We start from the raw sequence: 17,427 nt of genomic DNA, 5'->3' as shown, positions 1-17,427 counted from the left end.
AAATGAATTCACTGCACTTTTACGCTGCCCCCTTGGCACCTTCTGAACCTATTTATTGTACTGCCAGATAGGCAGAAGCATTTGAATAACAGGTAGCTGCTAAGAACCTCTGAAATGGTAAATTTGTGTCAGGGCTGTAGCAGTTTGGACTGTAGGTGAATGTTCCCTACTCCTACATTAAAAAAAAAAGGACAGTCAGAAAATTAGATGTCAGGGAGAAGGATCCTACCTAACCTCTTAGGTATGTTCCACCTCACTTCCTTCAGGCTTCATCACAGGACTATTGCAGGTGCTTGGTCATCGAGTAGGGCAAGGGCTTTCTTCGTGCTCGTTTAGGTCCTCTGGAATCTGCTCTGCAGGATTCATTAGGATTCCACAGGGCATGCAAGGCTGCCTTGTTTTGTACAGCATTTCATTAACCAAGAGATCAGGTGAGCTGATGGGATGTCCAGATTGGTTCCAGAGCTGATTACTGGCTGAATTTCAATTAGAATCTGATCTTAATGTATTCATTTAAAGTTTTATTATCTATTCAAAGTTTTATTCTTCCATAACAAAATCAGCGTCCAGTAGCACCTTTAAGACCAACAAATATTTATTCAAGGCATGAGCAAGCATTCTTCCTCAGACTATGAACTACCATCATGACAGTGGGAATATAAAGCAAAAGTTAATTTTGTTAAATTAGTAAACTGTGTCACAACATCCAAATACAGTCAAATGATAATTCTTTGCTAAAACAGCCAATCAGTCCCCTCGAATTCAGTTGTAGTTCACAAAAATATGGGAGAAATACAACTGTCTATGTTAGTGATTAACAGCTTTCACTTTACCACTTGTTGCTGGCTACCCATTTGAATTATTTTTCCATGGTTAAGAGGGGTTGTGGATTATAAATTGGAGAGGACAGACTGACTCATTTTCCTTGTGTAGGGAATGTCCAAGGTAGAGTTCCATCATGTGATCAGTTCCCTGTTGCAGTCTGAAGTAAAACGAAGGCAGTCTCTACCATCCAGTGAGCACTTTGCCTAAATGAGCAAGTCTTCAAGAGTTATGATGGACAGCATAACAGATCTTGGAGTATTGATTGGTAGGAAATGAGTTAGCCTAACCAGAACCCATTCAAAGTTTTTTAAAACTCATTTTTGATGCTGAGATTATTTTAAAAGAGCTATTTAATATATATGGATGATAGGTTCATAAATAGCTGCTAGGGATTCCATTGAACTCTCATGGCTATGTTTAAAGATACCTCAATTATCATTTGCTGGGGCAACAGTTTGATTGGGGGGGCATTACTGATCTGCATATATTGCATGGTTTTTTTTCAATTACTGTAAGCCACTTTGGGTTAATATTTAAACAAACAGAGGCACAACAAACAAAAAGCTCTGTTAAGGGCCTTCAGCTGGCTTCCTTGGCCTGTATCCAACAATACAGTTCAGCTGAGAGAAGCAAGGTAGAAAAAGGAGCTAGATATTGATTCCCTCTTTCATGGCAGAGCTTCCATTTGATCCTCAAGTTGGTTCGCTGACTCCTGAGGACAAAGGTATGTATGGGGGGAGGGTCAGTGGAAGGGAGAAGCAAGAAAGTCCTGATCCACAATACCTGGGAATGGTTAGACACAATGCTGGTGCAGAACTAGATAACCCATTGGTCAAATCCATCTAAGCTCTGGTCTTTATATTTATTCATTATTTACAGCAAAGTGATTAAAGGCATTTTCACCACAGGTGTTGAGATTCTCACCAAGAGAGGGGGATATTATATAGTTAAATGCACAGCATACTGAAAAGCATATTAAAAACATTACTCTGATGTGTATTTCCCCATGCTGTTGTCTCTTGCAATTTACTAAATCCAGTGAAATACTATTTACATAGTTTTTTTAAAAAGTATCAAAAATTTCAATATCCTAATGTTCTGGATGCAAAGTTAGCCAAATTAAAGCATTTTTCAACCTCAGTGAACTTTGTGGCAAAGTTTTAAGCATGTGCTTTGCTACCTCACTGAAAGTGATGATGCCAAGTTAAGAATGCTTAACTTTAGCGGTGTTGGACTGTCTGTCATTTAAATTAATCATGGAATACTTTTAGAAGGATATCTAAAATTGTTTTATTTTAACATGTGGTTATATATAAGCAAAAGTTATTCCTTCTCTTATAATAAACTACTGATGTGCAGTTGAGAATGGTTTTTCTTTATATCATATATAAATAATATTTCAGCTCTGGTAACAGAATGTCATGTTCTGACAATCTGCAGACTCAACAAATATTTATCAAGTATATAACTGTAACTTCTCCAATATATACACAGAGAATGCTCTAAAACGGTGTCTGAGTTTATTAGTGGTTATATGATATGATCTGCCCTCAGAACTTCCAAGTTCAAAAGCCAAAGGGGTGAATACGGGAGGGAGGAAAGTGTCAACAGAGTTCAACTGTTGGAGCATCATGGACCGGTAATTCATACTGGCTTGGAAAGAACAGAAAGTCACCTCTATCAGATAATTGCAAGGAAATAAGAAAGTGGAAAAACAGAAAAAGGAAAGTGAGGTGGACATATCAGAACAGTGGAGGAAAAATCTCCTAATGCTATCTGAAAAATTAGCTTTATAGAAATACTAATGCCCAAGTTATATGAGTATGCTAATATATGGAGACAATCAACCAACAAACTAAACAGAATTTCATTGCACCTTGAATGTTCAGATACAAGAAAACTTTTTGTTTTACTGCAACAGACTAACATTGCAACTTTTTCTGGAATTTGTCATAATAAAAAGAATCATAAAGCTATAACTGGCAAAGAAACATCTGACCTCCCATACCAATAAGCAGATTAGGGATATAGGATTTTAAAAGCTGTAGAAAAGGGCAATCTTTTTGTGAAGACTTTGTTTTTCCCTCGTATTCCCTCAGTGATCCCTCCTACCTGCCGTATGTTTTAATTCTAGTGTTTATGTCTTTATATGTGTATTTTAGCATCTTTTAGTTTTAATGGTTTTTTAAGTATGTTTTTATTATGTATGCTGGCCATCTTGCCAGAAAAACAGGATATGTATTTTGTAAATACATAAATATTATTGGGTGCTAAATAGCAGTCGAACCATGTTTCTCTATGACTGTGTGACATGGTGGCATATAGTAAAATTTCTTAGGACTTTCTTCCCTGTTTGCAGTTCTTAGCAGTTTTAGGGCATTGGTTATAAAAATATGCCATATACATCAGTTGACTGGGGTGGTCAGGATTCCTGACAGCATTTTGCAAGCTAAAAACTCATGCTTCTATCTCGAGAGCCAGCTTTGTGTAGTGGTTAGGACATGGACTTCTAATGTGGTGACCCGGATTTGATTCCCCACTCCCTCACATACAGCCATCTGGGTGACCTTGGGCTCGTCACGGCACTGATAAAACTGTTCTGACCGAGCAGTAACATCAAGGATCTCTCACCCTCACCTCCCACACAGGGTGTCTGTTGAGGGGAGAGGAAAGGGAAGGTAACTGTAAGCCACTTTGAGACTCCTTCGGGTAGAGAAAAGTGGCAAATAAGAACCAACTCTTCTTCATTGTCAGATGTGAGAATTCTACATGCACATTGAGCCCTTATGCCCCAGTGTGGGGCAGATATGTAAGTTTCTGCTTGAAGAGAACGTCACATTTTTGGTTGACGAATCTTTAAAATCACCCCCAAATAAGATTTAGTTAGAACAGGCATGCTGTTTTTCTAACAGTCTTTGCTTCCAGAAAGATCAAATAGTTCCATTTAGAATGTACAATTTTTAAAAATCACTTTTTAATATAAATTATCAAAGAGCATCATGCTTTTCTTTTACCTTCGGCATATACATGAGCTAAGAATAAAACAACAACCAGAACTTCCTTAAAGGATATGAGGTATTGCAAAAAGCTGGGCAAACACATGGAAAGAAGAACCCCAAGCAATTTGCCAGGGAGCAATATAAGTCATTATGAACTGTAATTTTTGCAGCAGGTCCCACAGCTGAAAGCAGAAATGGACAAAAGGTCATAGGTGTGTATTTTAAAACCTTTTTTTTTAAGCATGCCCCCCCTCCCCTTACACACACTAGTATCTTATACTAGTGACACCATTGGTCCTTCCAGGTCAGCATCTCAGGCAGAGATCTTTCACAGCATTACTACTTGTTCCCATTAACTGGAGATGCTGAGGACTGAGCATTGCAGATGCTCTCCTGCTTAGCTACAGCTTCTCCTCTCCATTTTACTTTATGCATCTTATACCATGAAGCAGGGCACAGGAAACTCTATGATGATTGAGCTACCTTTTATGCTGACTTTTAATTAATACAGAAATTGATAATAATCTGAAGATTAGAGCTGGTAGTTTCTCCTGAGGCACACATTGCATATTTCCCTGCCCCTTATGGCAGAACATTATTAAAATGGTGGTTCCACATCACATTCTCCCTTACCTGTGATAGATTTAAAAGAACATAAGGTAATGTCATGACTCTGTAACTTCAAGGATATCCATGCTAGAAGATGGTGTAGATTGGAGGCAGGGAAATAATATTTTGATGTCAGGACAGGATATGTTGCACCTGATGCTAGAGAAGGGGAATTCCTAATGAGGTGCACAGATCCCAAAGTAGCCACTAGACAAAGTACCTATGGACAGATTCCAAAGCAGCAGTTGTAGTTCTGAACTATGATCTTGGAAACCCAAGTTCAAATTCTGACTCCTCCACAGAAGACTAATCTTGTTTAGTAATCTTGGGCCAGTTCCACATTCTCAGCTTAACTCATTTCACAGGTTTGTAAGAGGATAAAATGGAAGGAAGGAGTCTGATGGGAGCCACTTTGAGAAGAAAGGTGGCATTTAAATGCAGTAAATACATAGTTTTGTGAAGTTTGCTTCTCTTTTGCAGTGGCTTTGATATTTTCAACCCACATTGAACAAGGATAGGATGATATTCTACCATGTGCACAAATCCCAATTTAATATGCTTCTTCAAATTACTTTCTAGAGGTTCTTTCAGTAGCCTAATAAAACTAAGTCTGTGATGGAGCACTGATGACTGCTTGCCATGATGATAATTGCAAGGCTGACCAAGAAACAAAATAACCATAGTACTAAAAGCACAACACATTTTCCAATATGTTTCTCACAAAACTGTCTCTTAAAAAGCAATACAAAATCACAAATCCTCTCACAGTGAATGGCCCAACTATACACATCATGTTAATCATGAAACATAATGGTGAAAGTATGAATCTAATGTGCATAAATGAAACATTTATGTTATGAAGTCATAGAGTTTGTAATGCTAAAATGCAGAATTTCAAATATGGAGATTCACAAAACCTATTCTAACAATATAACAGTCTGGAAATTCAACTGAAAGATCTTAGTATTTCCATCACTGAATCAGAATCTTATACTTTGAATAAAACTGTTGTTTTATGTATATTCAATAAGATATGTTTTTTCTATTTACAGACCAATATGGTGCTTATGTCCCTAATCTCCAGTGCTCATAATGTCTTGAACAACCTTTCTGCATCTGTGGCTGAGCTCAGGGATTGTTGATGGCAAAGATTCTCTCACTGCAGTAGAATGTCTTTTCTATAAAACTATCCATCCCATAATCCAAAATTGTTTATTACTTATGTAGTTTGGAAGTCTTTGATGTTTTCAACAGCTATTGTTCTGCAGGGAACAACAGTCATATCCGTATGAATTATGCTTCTTAATTAAGAAGGCTTTGAAAGTTTTGAACAACAGATGCTTTTTATACAAATATAATCAGTGAGAATATTTTAATTGATATAATTTAGAGCCTGGATGACCCAGGCTACTTTGATCTCATCAGATCTCTGAAGCTAAGCAGGGTTGGCCCCAGTTAGTATTTGGATGGCTGACTAGCCAGGAAGTCCACAGTTGTTATGCAGAGTTGGGCAATGGAAAGCCATCTCTGAACATCTGAAAATATCATCACTCAGCTGTAACTTGAGAGTACTTTCCACCACCAATTCCAGGGGAAAATTGTACACATAATACTTTGCTTTCAAATTTATATTTTCTGGCTAAAATCACTGGCTTGTTATCAAATTGTCAGAATGGACAAAAACACAAACTCTCTAAAGGTGAGCTCAGTAGGAACTCACCATAATGGCAGGAGTCTGGTACCAGTGTAGTGTCTTTCTGGTGTATCACCACCCGGAGACATTTCTGGTGACTACCACTGGCCACTGTGACTGCTGGCCCAACTCTTAACCCCCTTTGCCTTCAGAATTAAGCCACGTGTAGCTGCCCAACAGAAAATGCAGGTGGCATTCCCACAAAGCCCAGTCTACACTATCTCCCTGACTGGGTCTTTGCTAGTTGCCCTCCCACAGAAGAAAGGCTTGGCTAGACCCCATGCCCAGCACATTGCCAACCATCTGCTGTGACTAGACCAGTGTGTAGCATTTGAACCTATCATGGATATGTTGCAATATGAATGGCTCTGCCTATGATTCATCTGCCATATCAATCCAATGTTCAATGGTTCAAGAGACTTGCTATACCAAGGGAGCTGGCAACTCCATCCAACATGCTTCAAAACTCCATTTTGGATGCTGTCCAAAAATGTGTGGACTGTTCCACAGCTATGTTTGTTGTAGTAGGCTTTAGCTGATAAGGATTGAGCCTTGCCTACTAACTTCACCTGTTTTTAGCACTTTAGCTCAAAGTGGATGGTTATCCAATGTTTCTACAGGTATTACCTTGCATCAGAGATGGGAAGTCTCACTTGGCTACTAAAATCATGTAAGGATCATATCCACAAACTTTTAGTGTCATAAATCATAAGCTAATCAGTAACTCAGAGCACTTGTATCAATCATTAACTTAGGGCTACACACAACTTGCACACAGATGCTTATACCTTGAATGCTTATACCTTTGAATCTGCTCCAGAAATTGCAACTGGTGCAAAATGTGGCTGCCAGGGTTCTCATACATCCACCGTGGAGAGCCCACATAAGACTAGTTCTGCAGCAGCAGCTGCATTGACTCCCAGTTGAATTCACAATCCAGTTCAGTCTTGGTAGTCACCTTTAAAGCCTTACGTGGTCTGAGCCCTGCATATCTGAGGAACTGCATTTCTGAATATGTTCCCCATAGAACATTACGACTGAGTAGTACTAACCAATTGAGGATCCCTGGCCCTAAGGAAATCTGTTTGGCTTCAACCATTGCCAGGGATTTCTTGGCCCTGGCTCCTGACTGGTAGAATCAGCTCCCCCAAAATATCAGGGTCCTGACAGAACTTCTGAAGGGCATGCAAGGTTGAGGCCAACCATAGTTACATCTAACCAAGTCCCCTTCCTCTCATTTCCCCCCTGACTCCTCCCACTCTGACTGGCCAAAGGTGGCCATATGACAAACTTGTCTTAAAGGAGAAGCCCCTAATTTCTCTCAACTTCTGTCAGTCTTGGATTTTTTCTCCCTCCTCTGCCTTCTTCGATCCTCTCTCTTCCTCCCCCCCTCCAAGAAAAGAAAGAGGTTCCCTGCTTGGCTCTTCTCCCCCCCCCCCCTTCAAGAAGAGAAAGAAAGAGGCTTGGCTCCCCCCCCCTTCAGAACTACCCTAATCATATGCAGAACACTTTCTGTTTCAATGGGGAAGGGGGGAAGAGGAAGACGCTAATTCAAATTGATCTGAATTCAACAGGAGCGACAATGGAATAAACAAAGTAAGTGCAGACTCTGCCCTGGTTAATGGAATGGAAGCCACACCACTCTAACAACAGAGCTTTTTAGACAGGAGAGGGAAGTGGCACAGAACTCTAGAATTCAGTGGGAATCAGAGAAGCAAGACCATGAGAATACACAAGTAGTTAATATTTCAAAAATCCATCTTTCTGATATTGAAATTTCGGTTCTGAGGAAAGGCTTTTCTTTTGTTCCTGTACCAAAACATGACTCTTCTAAACTTATAGGAGAGATACAACATCTTTTTCTTAAAATCAGACAGAATGGAAAATTGAAATTTTTAGATAACCACACACTAATCTTGAAATCAGAATGGAAATTCTATCCTTAGTTCTATCCAAGGGTTGGCACTAGGGGTCCCTCTGAAACTAGCTAGTGCTATGGGATTTGGAATTGTCGCAGCCATAGGGGTTTTTAATGGGTGTTTTAATGGGATAATATTGTATGTTTTATTGGGGCTTTTATCGTGATCTGTTATGAGCCAGCTTGCTGGGAGCAGTAGGATATAAATTGAAACATAAAGAAAGAAACAAAAATAGTTGAGGTAAAATTTTGTAATTTTTCCTTCTTCCCCACTGCAAGAAAGACCCTAGCAGTTGGATTCCTGCTGAGCAGATTAAGTTGATAGACTCATTTTGAAACATTTTTCATAAGAAATTCTGACAGGTTTAGACCTTGATTTCTAATCAGAGCCAAAAGGACAACACTTAATCAGAACATGTAAAGCATGCAGCAAAACAGTCTGCTACAAACAAAACCTTCTACTACTTAGAATATTTGATTTGATGACCAAAATGGAAAACTAGGATTTTTTTTAGACAACTTGGTTCCATTTTGTTATCTGCTATTGTTATTTTGCTAACACATAATGACAAACCTTGGGTGAATCATGCCAAAGACCATTTTAAAAAGGGCTTCTGAATCTACTAGACATTTATAGGAAAAAATAGACATCAGTAATTTTCTGTGGTAATCCTAAATCTTATATCACCACCACAATGGAAATTCTGCTTCAGTTCTCAAGGAAGCTACGCATTCTACAACTCCATGTTTGCTGTTGATCATATCAATCATATTTATCCCAAATCAAAACATTGGTATATTAAGGTCAGTATTGTTAAATTTGAGTGGCACTGACTTTCCCATACTTCTGCAAACCCTCTCTTGCATCCAAGGAACCTGGAACATATTTTGCCATTCAGTGGGGAAAGTAACTAAACTGCTGAAGAACTATGGCAGGCATTAAATATAATTCCTTTTCATGGTGAAGTTAAATGCCATTCAGTCAGGTTTTACCATATTGAGAAGCGTGGGAAGGGGGGGAGGAGGAGCTAACATTACTTATCTAAATTACGCCAGTGCTGGTTACATAGTTGTATGCTAATATGGGGGGTGGGGGTGGAACCTGGGAATTAACATTTGAACTCCTGGAATCATTAATATAAGAACACAGGTAAAGGAGGAAGGAATATACTGTAGAGATGCATTACTGATGACAAAAAAAAAAAATCAGCTGATTTTAGGAGTATGCATTCAATGTAAACCGAGCCAAACATATGCCAAATACAGATAATACAAATACAGTTTATTATCATTATTATCATTATTATCATCATTATCATTATCATTATCATTATCATTATTATTATTATTATTATTATTATTATTATTATTATTATTATTATTATTATTATTATTATTATTATTATATTTATTGCCTGCTGCTATCAGCCAAGCCATCTCATGGTGGCTTACATAAAATAATGCCCCACATAAAATACAATTAAAAACCCTTTATCTATCCCGTTAAAAGCATAAACATCCTGGCAGCCAAAAGAGACCTATCCTCTCCCCTCCCAGATCAGACAGCTCCCTCTCTGCACCTCAGGGACAATCTACGAGTGCTAGCTATACTACCAGTGATGATCTAACCTAGTGGGGCCCATCTGATCTCCTGCGCTCTGGCCTCAACTGAAGACCCGGTGGAAGAGCTCTGTCTTACAGGCCCTGTGGAAGTTCTTGCAGGGCCCTCAGAATTTCCATGAGTTCATTCCACCAGCTTGGGCCCAGGACTGAGAAAGCTCTGGCCCTGGTCAAGGCTAGGTGAACCTCCCGGGGACTGGGTACAACCAGCAAGTTAGCACCCACAAAGCATAAAGCTCTGAGGGGAACATTAGGTGCCAGATACATGGATCCCGGACCACAAAGAGCCTTAAACGTCATAACCTTTAGGAACCTTAGGGAATCTGATTAGCAACTGATATAACTGAGCCTGAATAAAGCTGATTTTTTTCAGCTTTTATTTGGGGATATTCAGCTATATCAAAGATCAGCTGGGGCTGTAGGAGCACATGCAGCCAGCTGGGTGACCTTGGGCTCACAACAGTACTGATAAAGCTGTTCTGACTGAGCAGTAATATCAGGGATCTCTCAGCCTCACCTACCTTACAGGATGTCTGTTGTGCGGAGAGAAAAGGGAAGGTGATTGTAAGCAGTTTTGAGACTCCTTTGGGTAGATAAAAGCAACATATAAGAACGAATTCTTATTCTAAACCATGCTGCAGGAGAAGTCAAGCCAGCCCCAGAATTGGGCTGTCCTTTTTTTCTTAATCGGTATTTTTCTACTCCTGTTGGCTGGTGCTGAAAAATATTTCTAAAAAATCCTGGATCTGAATATCATACTGGCATTGGGATCTGGGATTCTTTTTAAATACCAAAATTGGGGGGGGGGGCTTCCAATAGGCCCAAACAAACAAAACCAAAACACCCTGGTTTTGTTTTGCATACTCCTAGCTCACACAGAATAATACTGGGGATGTCTGCTATGTTTTTCTTTGGCTAGCAGGATAAATTGGAAATATTCTCTCAAACATTATTTAGATGTACCTTCTTCTATCAAGATGATTATACCGGCTTGTGACATTCAAGATAAAGCCTTGTCATTCAGACATGGGAAAATTCACACCTTCATTGAATAACAAGTTCCTGGCTGTCACTTTCAGAGTTATTTCTACATTGCCAAAGGTGGTGGCAGTAAAAATGTGTTTTCTATCTCTTTTAAGAATAGTTGTGAACATTACAGTGATTGAGTTGTGCACTGATGGAAGCTGTCAGTTCTTTTTCTTGCTGAAGTAGAGCATACCATAAAGAGTTCAAAGACAAGATCGATATATTGCTACTGACCAAACAGGAAACATATTTGTATATGTACAGATATTCCAAAAAGTTATCATTACTCCCAAATGATCCATTTAGAAGGCCAGCCTACATCATTTTGAAAACTGCTGAGGATCAAATCCATGTAACAATACAATAACCTAAAAAATGCGATAATTTGCAAAATCCAAGTCCTATAACTGTTTTACATCCCCAATGCAAGCCTATAATTTCCTGAGTACAGCCAAGAATTGTAGTTTTACTCATTACCACAGCATCCTGCCCTACCAACCAACTTCACTACAGTTCTATACAGAGTATTTTCATTCTTTGCTGTCACCAGTATCCTCCACCCTACATGCAATTTGACAGAGATATTTTTAAACATTCTATACAAACGTCTAGAATAAACTTTTATCTGTAAATTTTAAACCTATATTGCTGCCAAGGTCTTTAAAAGATTCCAAATTTTGTCCCCAAAATATGGTATTAACTAATGAAAGCTGTAATGTATTTGTGGGGACTCCAATATCTAAAATGACAGCTCAGTGGCCAAACATACATGCTCACTGGATATCGCACTACTGTAGTCATTCACCTCTTGTATTTTCTAGGAGCATATGACACAATATTATAACAAGTGAGGGATCTCTCCCCCAGAAATTTACAGTGTCAGGAATATCAAATTATCTCTAACAGTATAGAACTTAGTCATCATGTCATAACATGATGGCCAATTTCTGTATTCTTATACCCAGTGACACAGATAGTTCTTGATGCTGGACATGGTGGTCTCACACAGTTACATGCAGTACTTCCTATACTTTAAATACAAAGTACAAAAAGGAACATTCAGTAATAGATAATCTGAGAAAATGTGCCCTGGTTCTGAAAAACTTAAAGCAGAAATACAATTTGGTAGTCTTTAACATGCCACAAGATATTTTTTCTGCAACAGACTTAACACAGCTACCTCTCTGGAATTGGGCTCCTTTGTAATCTTGAAGCATGGCACCTAGAATCATTTGTTCCATATTTTAAGGATAGTGTTAAAGAACATAAACAGGATATACTGACCTGAAAACAACTGGGAATGAAAGTCAGACATCAAAGATTAAAAACAAATTATATAATGGAGTAACTTTCACTAGGAGATTGCTGAGGGAAAATCAAGAAATACTAAAGAAATAAATAAAAATTCAAGCAATTAATCTGGTAGGCTGACCTTCACAAGTGACTCAGGAAGTCACGTTCCAATTCATTAATTATTCTATTTCTAAAAGTTGCTCTACAGCTGTGAATTTCTACAGCATCGCTTCGACATAGAAGTCAACATCACATTCAAAGGCATTTTACTCTGACTATTCTTCCTGATGATATGGGGGATATGCTTGCGTTCTTGCTGTTCTTTGAGGTGGTTTTCAAAAATTAAAGTTTAAACAATTAGATATGCAGAATTATGGTTCAGCAGTATAAGAACATTGTAGAGTTTTAAAGAAAAGAAGAATCGAAGATGGAAGAACAATGGTATTCCATATAACAACATAACTTTTAGTTCAATTCACTTGCCTTATTAAACACAATGGACATTACAAAGAAATCCAACAAGAAGTTCTCAGAGATATCTTGATAGTCAAACTGGAAGAAGATCACAGTAAAGCTTAATGTAATAAACTGGTGAACGGGATTACAAAATGAAGACCGTAGTAGCTTCATCCCTGCAATTGTAATCAGTAAGATATCACAGCTGCAAGACGAAAAAGAAAAGAAAAACATAAATCAAGAAAACTAGCATATAAAGAATAGATACTAACAAACACATCAGGGCTGCTTCAGTTCGGTTTAATTAAGCTCTATGGGAAAAGCTGCATGTTCATTTCTGCCATTAGTCCTATTTTTCAGTCATCATGCTTAGTGAAGTGAAATGCTGTCATAACTTTCCACTGCAGTTATTAGAGGTCTCAAAAGTCAAAAAGAAAAAGGAAGTGAGCTTTAGGACTTGGATCCCACAATACAGAGGTCCCCAACCCCCGGTCCGCGGCCCGGTAGCGGGCCGCAAAGGCCATCATACTGGGCCGCCAGCGGCTGCGCCTGCCTCCCCCCCCCTGCAGCAAGAGGGGGGGAAGAGGCCAGCACGGCTGCCGGCATGGCTGCCAGCGCGGCAGCCGGCGCGGCAGCAACGCTAACGCGCACGCGCGGAACTGCCGCACATGCTCGTTTGCGCCCCCTGGTGGCCAAAACGCGCATGCGCAGCAACTCTGTGCATGCGTGTTAGCGCCACCTGGTGGCGGAACTGCCACACATGCGCGTTTTTGAGTGACTGCGGCAGCCAGGCTGTTCAACCAGGGCCAGGACTTTTTTCAGCCCTGGCACCATCCAGGTAGAACACTCCCCCAAGTGAGATTAGGGCTCCGTGATTCCTAGAACAGCCCCACAGGACCTGCAAGACAAAGCTGTTCCATTGTTGACACCTACAGAATACTATTAATGACTTACCTCCCTACATATATATATGTAGGTAACCATCTATATAAAAGTAACCATCTATATACCACCTAGCTGACAACATCAAAGCACTTTACCCTCCTCCACTAAAATGGAAATGATGAGCTCCTATGATTTTAAATGCAAAGTTAGCTTTAATTTTAAAATTTTAACTTCTGTTTTACTGTTGATCTGTTGTAAGCCACCCTGACCTTTAGGGAAAGGCAGCATATAAATTGGAAAATAAATAAATAAATCCACATTATCAAGTATAAACTACTTACTGTGGGGTTAGCCTCTTATGTTTGCTGATTGAAAAAGCATATTTGGTGATGGCATTCAGTATGATCGTAGGATATAAGACATACTTTTCAAAACACTGAAGCCACACATAGAGTCTTTCAAACCACATTAAATGAGCAGCACCTGAAATTATTTTTAAAAGGCAATATTTTGTCAAAATACATACAGCACAAACAATAGAGACAGCTTATGTGTTCTGTACATGTTAACTAACATTCATTTATTATAACAAATATTAATGAAATAAACTCAGATTATGAGGATTTGTACTATACATATAGAGATTCATAGTACATGTGCGCTAAAATCTGAAAGAAATTCCATGCATAAATAGTGGGTCAGAGCTCTTTCACTGTGAGAATAAAATAGCAGCTCTAGAAATAGCAGAAGAGACAATGAGGAAAACTAACCATAGCTAAGAGGAGACAGAGACTTTCAGACTGTCAGGATCAGTACCTGCTCTCTGCCATGAATTGTCTATGAACAGGGGTTACCCCATCTTGTCTGTATTCCACTATTCCTTTTCCTGGCTTTCTATGTAACCGAAGCCTATTTTCTGTTCCCATGTTATTATGATTTGTAGTGCCCGCTCTGAATTGTTTGTGCTTTGATCCCTGCTCGCCAGCTCTGCTTTTTTGTAACAGCAAGATTGTATCTTGTCAATAGGCGCAGGTGCGAATTGTAGCACCTCTGGCAGGATGCCTGGGCTGACACCTGGGGGTGAGGGCACCCCTCCCCTTGGGAACATTCAAGTTTTGGGCAGGAGAATTGTATTGAAAAGGACTTGCAATTCCATTGTGGGGTAGATTTGACTTCTCGAGTTATAGTGACTAGAGTAAACTTCCATTAAAGCTTTCTTATTATAGAAGTTTTGTTGTGAGTTCTTTTAGCGCTTGACACAGCACAACCACTGATGGCTGTGATGCAAGGTACTTTGAAACATCTCAGAGAGTTCCTGGTATCTTGACAGCCATTTGTTTTACCAGGAAAAGGGCCCATAAAATGCATGAAGAGGTTTGAAAGAGCAGAAATGAACTTCCACAGAGAGAAAACCATCTGCCTACCTGCTAGGGAGGGCAAGATGCACAGCTGTTGTAAATTATGATCTGGATATTGAGATGCGTGGGATTGGCTGAATGATTGAAGTTTACATATCCATAGAGAAATAAATTCCCTGAATCTGGATTGGAAAAAGCTTCCTGTCAACAAAGACAGGAAGGGTTAAAACACTGGTCTGTGTTCAAATTCTTTGTCCAAATGCTGGGAACCCGATTCCCCTTCAGGGAACAAGTGGGAGTCTGGATGTACATTTATTCCACGGACACCCGGGTGGGGAAGTCAAAGGCTGCTCTCCTGAATTAAGTATAGTTTGTAGTGTTTGGTTTTCCGTTCTTTTCATAGTAACTGTAACTAGAAGGGGTGATATTTATTTAACACCCCCTCATGTATCTTTACGAAGAGCCTCTTGTGGCGCAGAGTGGTAAGGCAGCCATCTGAAAGCTTTGCCCATGAGGCTGGGAGTTCAATCCCAGCAGCTGGCTCAAGGTTGACTCAGCCTTCCATCCTTCCGAGGTTGGTAAAATGAGTACCCAGCTTGCTGGGGGGTAAACGGTAATGACGGGGGAAGGCACTGGCAAACCACCCCGTATTGAGTCTGCCATGAAAACGCTGGAGGGCGTCACCCCAAGGGTCAGACATGACTCGGTGCTTGCACAGGGGATACCTTTACCTTTACCATGTATCTTTATTTCTAGATCATTCATTTATGCTTGACCATGCTTACACACCCCCTTCAAGGATCGCTGCCTTGTTGTGGCAAGGGGGCTTGCGTAGTTCAGTGAAGCTATGAGCTATGCCGTGCAGGGCCACCCAAGACGGACAGGTCATAGCTGAGAGCTCTGACAAAAGGTGATCCACTGGAGAAGGAAATGGCAAACCACTCCAGTATCTTTGCCATGAAAACTCTATGGACAGGTTCAAAAGGCAAAACGATATGACGCTGGAAGATGAGCCCCTCAGCTCGGAAGGTGTCCAATATGCTACTGGGGATGAGCAGACGGCTAGTACGAGTAGCGCCAGAATGAATGAAGCGGCTGGGGCAAAGCCGAAAGGACGCTCAGTTGTGGAAGTAACTGGTGGCGAAAAGACAGTCCGATGCTGTAAAGATTTTTATTCCATAGGAACCTGGAACGTCAGATCATTGAATCAAGGCAGGCTGGATGTGGTTAAACAAGAAATGACAAGACTGAACATCGACATTTTAGGAATCAGTGAACTAAAATGGACAGGAATGGGTGAATTTAATTCAGATGACCATCAGGTATACTACTATGGACAAGAATCCCGCAGAAGAAATGGAGTAGCCTTCATAATCAATAAGAGAATAGGAAAAGCAGTCTTGGGATACAATCCCCAAAATGACAGAATAATCTCAGTTCGAATCCAAGGCAAACCATTCAACATCACAGTAATCCAGGTCTATGCCCCAACCACTGCTGCTGAAGAGGATGAAGTTGATCAGTTCTATGAAGCCCTACAACACCTTCTAGAAGCAACACCAAAAAATGATGTGCTTATCATCATGGGGGATCGGAATGCTAAAGTAGGAAGCCAAAAGATAACCGGGATAACAGGCAAGTTTGGCTTTGGAGTACAAAATGAAACAGAGCATAGGCTGGTAGAATTTTGTCAAGAGAATACAATGGTCATAGCAAACACTCTTTTCCAAGAACCCAAGAGACGACTCTACACATGGACATCACCAGACGGTCAACACAGAAATCAGATTGACTATGTGCTTTGCAGCCAAAGATGGAAAAGTTCTATACAGTCAATAAAAACAAGACCAGGAGCTGATTGTGGTTCAGATCATGAGCTTCTTGTTGCAAAATTTAGGCTTAAATTGAAGAAAGTAGGGAAAAGCACTAGGCCACTCAGGTATGAACTAAATCATATCCCCAACGAATATACAGTAGAGGTGACAAATAGATTTAAGGAATTAGATCTGATAGACAGTGCCTGAAGAACTATGGACGGAGGTTTGCAACATTGTACAAGAGGTAGCAACTAAAACCATCCCAAAGAAAAAGAAATGCAAGAAATCAAAATGGCTGTCTGAGGAAGCTTTACAAATAGCTAAGGAGAGAAGGGAAGTGAAAGGCAAGGGAGAAAGAGAAAGATGCACCCAATTGAATGCAGAATTCCAGAGAAAAGCTAGAAGAGATAAGAATGCCTTCTTAAATGAACAGTGCAAACAAATAGAAGAAAACAATAGAATGGGGAGGACCAGAGATCTTTTCAAGAAAATTGGAGATATGAAGAGAACGTTTCAGGCAAAGATGGGTATGATAAGGGACCAAAATGGTAGGGACCTCACAGAAGCAGAAGAGATTACACAAAGGTGGCAAAAATATACAGAAGAACTATACAAGAGCGAGCTTAACATCCCTGATGACCACAATGGGGTAGTTACTGACCTGGAGCCAGACATCCTGGAATGTGAAGTCAAATGGGCCTTAGGAAGTCTGAGCAACAATAAAGCTAGTGGTGGAGACAGCATTCCAGTTGAACTATTTAAAATCTTAAAGGATGATGCAGTAAAAATGCTACACTCAATATGCCAGCAAATTTTGAAAACTCAACAATGGCCACAGGAGTGGAAAAGGTCAGTTTACATTCCAATCCCAAAGAAGGACAATGCCAAAGAATGTTCAAACTACCACACCATTGCACTCATTTCTCAT

At 39.9% G+C, this 17,427-nt stretch overlaps 1 protein-coding gene across 3 annotated transcripts in view; it reads right to left on the bottom strand.

Annotated features, from left to right (window-relative positions):
* The window catches only part of PCNX2 (pecanex 2), a 158,989-nt gene that overhangs the window by 58,890 nt on the left and 82,672 nt on the right, over positions 1–17,427 (bottom strand). For 2 of the 3 annotated variants that reach the window (XM_077346189.1, XM_077346207.1), the window contains 4 exons: positions 14,749–14,883; positions 13,666–13,807; positions 12,467–12,644; positions 3,898–4,006 (listed from right to left, as the gene is read on the bottom strand). In XM_077346189.1, coding sequence (XP_077202304.1) covers positions 3,898–4,006; positions 12,467–12,644; positions 13,666–13,807; positions 14,749–14,883 — 564 coding nt within the window. The remainder of the gene's footprint in view (positions 1–3,897; positions 4,007–12,466; positions 12,645–13,665; positions 13,808–14,748; positions 14,884–17,427) is intronic. The other variant, XM_077346198.1, reaches the window with a different exon arrangement.

This window comes from Paroedura picta, chromosome 1, assembly GCF_049243985.1.
Source record: "Paroedura picta isolate Pp20150507F chromosome 1, Ppicta_v3.0, whole genome shotgun sequence".
Taxonomy (NCBI): Eukaryota; Metazoa; Chordata; class Lepidosauria; order Squamata; family Gekkonidae; genus Paroedura; species Paroedura picta.
The sequence above is the reverse complement of the archived record's forward strand: the minus strand, read 5'-3'. Positions and strand labels throughout refer to the sequence as shown.